A 6,595-nucleotide genomic window follows, 5' to 3' on the forward strand; every position below is an offset into this window, starting at 1 on the left:
ATTATTGATTGGTCATATTTATAGGCACTTTATGTCAATTTATGTGACTGTAGATTTCATACGACTACTTCGTGATAGGGCTTCTCACCTCATGACTGACTCCCAACAGCAATATTTAGTATTGTTGTGTTCAGATTTGAGAGGTCAGTGAGCCAGTGTGCAGGCTCAAAGTACATAATATCGTGTTAGCTCAACGATTGGTGGGGCGTTTACGATGTAAGGAATAGTTTATATTTTTCCTAAGTACTAATATCTATGGGCAGTTGTGGCCACTTACCATCAGGTGTTCCAATTGCCAGTCTCCCTCAACTATTTTGAATTAAGAATTAGGGTGCCAATTTAGTTATTTCGTTAGATGTTAGTATTATTTTATGATATCTGTATCGATGAAAATATTCCATCACATGTTAGATAGACGCGCGGATAGATGAGCAAATGTTTATATTATATTAAGCGTAAAGAAAATATTTCCCAACAGTTCAATGTTTTCTGTGGACTCAGTTGTCACTCAAGGCTTATTTTCAATTTAGTATTATATTTATATTTGCATTAGGACCTTTATAAAATATTTTAAATTATACATACAAAACTAATGAAATAAAATAGCAAGTATTTTTTTATCCTTGAACGTGGGTTTTCAATCGTATTTATACCTAGTTGACGAAATATTATTTCACATAAAAAGTTGATTTTTTAATTATAGTTTATTAAGTCTGACAATATTTATTAAATAGAGTAGATATTTGAATGAAAAGATAAAATCATGTAATATTTTTTCATATAAACTTTTTGTATACGAATGCTGATTAAGATTTAATAAAATAGCAATATTCATTTATAGTAAATTAAAAAATGTTGTTGGTGGTGAGTTAACTGTTTGAAGTTTATAGATATCGTATAATGGATAACCGTAACAGTTCGTACATATATAATTTATTTTGTTATTTTTTAGTTCAAACCCAGGCAGGCACCACTGAATTTTCATGTGCTTAATTTGTGTTTATAATTGATCTCGTGCTCGACGGTGAAGGAAAAGATCGTGAGGAAACCTGCACGTGTCTAATTTCAATGAAATTCTGCCACACGTGTATTCCGCCAACACGCATTGGAGCAGCGTGGTGGAATATGCTCCAAACCTTCTCCTCAAAGGGAGAGGAGGCCTTTATCCCAGCAGTGGGACATTTACGTGCTGCTAATGCTAATGCCATTTTATTGTAGCTGGCCGCTAGATGGCACTGCAATACATCTATTTCTATAATCTATACCGACTAACTAATCGTTATGGCAATTCGTAAAATACACATATAAGATAACATTCTAAAGAGAGGTAGACGTTGTTTGTTGCTAATACGGATACTTGCCTTTTTATCGTAGGTATTATATAAATATGGAATTTTAATAAATTTGTGTTTTCAATTTGAAATGCTTCTTTTAATGTTACTTTGACATTTTATCTTTTCTCTTGACACTATTTGTGTCTAAGAGCAGAAAGATTAGAGCAAGTTTAACTGTAATTAGTACAAGAGCGTTTCTTGCTAGTACTTCTTGGTAGAATACACATTCCGAAGCGGTGGTAGCTTCATTAATTGACACAATGAACTTTATAAATAACAATTTCAAAGTTCTTGTTCTTTTTTAATGCACTGTCGATTTTTAACCTTGTTATTTTTTTAGATTATTTTTCTAGGAGATTGTATTCCTTGTAGTACCTACGCATGTTTTTTTTTTTTAATTTTAGTTCCATTATGATTTAAATTCGACTCCAGGCTGTTTGAAAGTACATGCATACGAAGTTTCTATACCACACTCGTCGTCTCCAGGCCATGACTGTTTTATCATTGGAAAGACAAAAGGCACGAAGACAGTCTATGCCATATGGGTCGCTCGCAAGGTCCAAGCTGTTAATCAAAGAATCATCCGGTCTATCTTGTAAGGATTAATACTGAACAAAATTTATTCAATAGTTATTTTGACTTCGCTATTTTTTATTTTTATTTAGTTACGCCCTTAATGTAAATAATTCTTATTCATTAATTCAATAAAATAATAAAATCAACTACTTGTTTGATGAACAAAGTTTATATAACGCTATTTTGAAGCTTAGAGTGATTAATGTTTCGATGAATTATAACACGTAGGAAGCATGACGGTAGTGAATGATATATTACACCAAACATATCCCGCCTTTGACCCCTGCTTAATGATTAAATAACAATGTTAATTTTATAACATAATACCGCCTCATTCACATAATGTTGACTAAAAACTTTATATAATATATAATTATAAGGCCTAATTTCCTGTCTGGGATGACATAGCCTGAAATTTGGAGGAGACAGACTTTTTGTGGTGAACTTAAAAGGAATATTGATTTTAAGTCGGCCTTCCATCCTTTTATTTTTAACTACATACAGTCGCCTTCATTATATTCGCAGATGAAGACGATAAATAAATAATTACATTAGTACATAGGTCTTTTTTTATAATATAACAATAATATATCTTATCTAGTTACATGTGAAGTTATTATAATCAAATTTAATTTCTGAACCCAGCAATAGGATATTTACAGGCGGTTTATACGTTTTTTTCTTATATATTGCACTCTTTCATTATGAATTCTTATGTTTTAGAAATCTAAATTTATTGCGTTATTAATATATTTTTTGTATCTTACAATTTTGAGGGTTCCAAAAAAAATTATGTCTATATCATAATCCGTTTTAAGTAATGTAAAATAAAAAATGCTCTATAATTTTGATACTGCTCTTTGTATTAAGCTTTACTGTATTTTAACAGTTTGAATGTGTTAGTGTAACTAATGGGTCTTAATAAATAAATACATTTAATTATATACATTTATTTTTATATATTGATTATACGTGTCTATTCGATTCAGAATCGATTTCTATAAAAATGCAGAAAAGCGATGATACTTTATTTTTTACAATGCCTAAGTAAATTTAACTTGAAACCTAGCGAACTTAACGAATAAATGAAGGAGAGAGGGGGTGGTTTGGGATGTTGTTATGTCAAAGATTTATTAAATGAAATCAATTTTATTGAAGTAAACTTCACAGTGAAGCGCTTTTAAATCGTCAATATTTAAATACTACCACCGTTTCGGAAAGCAGCCTCCAGTGAGAAGAAACGACAAGAAACTCGCATAGTTGTTCTTTTCAAATAAACAGATTTACTATGCTGATTTTGACATAATTAGTGTCCTGTGATGGAACCCGAGCCTAAATCCAGGCGGTTTTTTCTAAAAAGTATTATTTTAATGAGTAATAAGATTTATTTATTAATTTAATCTTAACAAGCTTTTTAAATTTTGTAAATGGTAAATTGATTATATTTCTCGGTATCTTATTATTTATACGTATACCATTGCCAAAAAACGTTCTCTGTACCGTATGCAAACGAAAAGTAGGTGTTACGAATTTATTATTTCTTGTATTAATAGTATGTATTAGCTTTTATGGAATATTTTTGTATATTCTTTTTTATAAACATTATATTATCATAAAAAAATATTGTGAAGCAGCCATACAAATTTCTTTAATTCGATAATACTATGTGTATTATAGTATATTTCTTAAAATTTTTAGCGTAATAATGTCCTAGAGCTATAATATTGTAAATAGTTCGGTAGCTCTTTTCTGCGGAATAGATACTATTTCAATATCTGCTGCATTACCCCATAACAACATTCCATATGACATAAGACTATGAAAATTACTAAAATAAACTAATCTGGCAGGACTTATCTTCGTGAGTTTTCGAATTGTTTTATTGCATAAATGGCACTACATAGTTTCCCTGCTAGGGAGTACAAATAAAACAAATTAGTTATATATTATAAATAATGTTGGATGCAAAGACATTCAGAATTTTATATGAATATATAAAGTATGATGATTAATTATGATCTTATTTACAATAATATGAGAACCTTTATAAAGTATGTGTAAATAAATCTTTATATAAGGCAAAGAAGTTGTAGTAATTGAGCAGTTGTGAGTTGAATCGGAACCCTACGGTCAATATGAGGGCTTTTGTTTGCACGCTAATCTTTGTTATTCAAATTGCGTTGAACTACGGATCATGTAAGTTCTTTATTAGTTTTGCTACCGCCATAAATAATACTGAAATTTTCAAATAATTGTTTAAGTATATATGCACGTTACGGAGCCCATTAACCCTTTTTTTAACTTGCTAAAATATATTTTTTCTACTTTTAATTATCACGGTGTGTTTAGCATAAATTACGAAAATATGACATATTTGTATATTTTTTTTACCCTATGCTTGGTCTGCTTAGAGTCCCCGTATCATCTAGCCCCCTACCCCTAGGTAGACCAAAAACTGCCTACGTGGACAACAGTGCCTAACGGCTTATATATATTTTATTATTAGCCATGAACTTTTTTAAATCAATAGCATGAATATCTATTAGAATAAATAATTATTTATTTAGATTATATTGTCTATGAAAAATATTGAATAAAAATGAATGTGGCCTAACAAAAAATATTTTTAATTTAAGAAAACCAATTAATAAATATGGAGTTTAATGCTAAAATAAATATTTATGTTTTATTTTTAGTGCCTTTGATTCAATATAAATGTTGGACATGGGACTCTGCTTGTCTGACGGCGCGTGCGCAGGCTTTAACACCCATCTTTACAGCAGGTTTTCATGAAATAGGCACAGAACGATTAGATCCTATGTTCATTGACTCAGTTAATGTTAAAGATCAAGCAGGTCTCAAATTTGATATGCAAAATGTGTATATCGAAGGTTTTAAAACCGCAACAATTGACAACATCAGGTCAGTTTTAATTTGCTATTATAGTATTCACAGTGGTTGAATTTAAATAATAATGCTCGTTAATTTTAATAAAATATATAAATACTCCCTCCCTTTTTCAAAATATTTTTATCATTAAAACTAATTATGCAGCCGAAAAGAAATAAAAATTATACGATGTAATAAGAATAAAAAGTAATTGTAAAAACTGTAATTAAAAAAAATATTGTTGCAATTATTTGTCTTCAGCTTAAAATGAACCCTTTATTTTTTTTAGTATTGACATGAATTCACGTATAATACGACTAGTCTTCCATGCAGATTTGTCAATAAAGAGTTCGTATAGGGCTAGTGGATATTTATTTTCCTTGCCTATTTTTGGACATGGAGATTTTTTAATGAGATACGGTGAGTATATATACTGTTCTATATGTTCTAAAATTAAAATGTAATCACATGGACTTTCAATTAACTCACTCAGTAAATATTTGTGCAAAATTAAAATAATTTAATAAAAAAATGTGACGTTAAAAACTGCCATTAAAAATGTTATTTCTGTATTTAAATTCCTGTTTGTTGATAGTAAGTATTTGATTGTGTTACAGATAATGTTCTAACTGAAATGGTCATACCTTTCGAGATAATAAAGAACACACAAGGCAAGAATATCATTAACCTAAAGGTATACAAGTACTGGTTTGACGTGAGAGGCGGTGGTCAATTTCATTTGGGTAATCTTTATAACAACGACACGATATCAAGTAAGATAATAAACAATATATTTAATATAGTTTTATGTGACGCCGTCTGATTTCGGTATTGGTGAATAGATTTGCCCTCTTACCCGTGGAGTAAGAGGACAAGTCGTTGCACCCGAGTTCTAACTATAATCGACCGAGCAGAGTATCCGCCAAGCGATATAAACAGTCGCCGGTTCGATTCTGACCACTTTAGCTATTGTCTCCCTTACTCCTAGAACTAAATTTAAGCTCAATTGGAGGGTTAAATAGGAAGAGGAGAGTTAAAAGGAAGTTAAATGGTCATTGCTAATAAAAAAAGGAAAATATAAGTTTCACAAGAAGTGACACAGTGTTTTAAACTTTACTGACCTCAAATAAATAACATAAGAGCACGATGATGATGAAGATTTAAGGTTTATTTGTTACCTGTTTCAACTTTACTCGTTTCCAGTACAACGTTTTAATGAAAGTACAATGGATAAAATTTTTAAAATGTTGGTGCTTACTTAAAATAAAATAATTTGTTGTTTTTTTTTTTTCAGGTGAGGGAATGCATGCAATAATCAATCAGAATTGGCAACTTATTTCCATGATGTATGGGGGACAAATGTTTGATAAGATCAACGATAACATTTTCAATGCAATTCGTACTTATCTTCATTCGCAATCGTTGGAAAACATTGTCTTGTACTAAATATTGTTAACTATTATAATTATAATACATAAAATAATAAAATTTTATGTATGTAATTTGTAAATGTATGTATGTAAATTTCTCAATAATTAAGGCTTTAATTTTGTAAATATCATCTGAATTAGTTTCGATTAGTTAGTTGATTGTTTTGTAAATAAACTGCGGTTAAAGTGACATATTTTCAAAGCGTAAAAATCTATTTTCGATCAGAGTCTAATATTATTATCATTCTCTGTCATATAACTCTATAATATTCAGATGTGACAAACAATAATTACTGTTATATTTTTTTCTGGAAAAAGTTTTAACTAAGTTCAGAGATGTAAATAAATATATGGTGTGGATATCGG

At 29.7% G+C, this 6,595-nt stretch overlaps 1 protein-coding gene across 2 annotated transcripts; it reads left to right on the forward strand.

Annotated features, from left to right (window-relative positions):
* Positions 1-1,858: 1,858 nt before the first annotated feature.
* LOC125066937 (circadian clock-controlled protein daywake-like) lies at positions 1,859-6,245 on the forward strand. 2 transcript variants are annotated; one of them, XM_047675268.1, is made up of 5 exons: positions 1,859-1,929; positions 4,607-4,832; positions 5,089-5,219; positions 5,417-5,572; positions 6,094-6,245. In XM_047675268.1, exons 1-5 carry the CDS (start codon positions 1,869-1,871, stop codon positions 6,243-6,245), a joined length of 726 nt encoding a protein of 241 aa, XP_047531224.1. In that variant the 5' UTR covers positions 1,859-1,868. The 2 variants fall into 2 exon arrangements, with proteins under 2 accessions (XP_047531224.1, XP_047531223.1); XM_047675267.1 differs by lacking the exon at positions 1,859-1,929 and adding an exon at positions 4,027-4,106.
* Positions 6,246-6,595: the final 350 nt, after the last annotated feature.

This window comes from Vanessa atalanta, chromosome 10 (assembly GCF_905147765.1).
Source record: "Vanessa atalanta chromosome 10, ilVanAtal1.2, whole genome shotgun sequence".
Lineage (NCBI taxonomy): Eukaryota > Metazoa > Arthropoda > Insecta > Lepidoptera > Nymphalidae > Vanessa > Vanessa atalanta.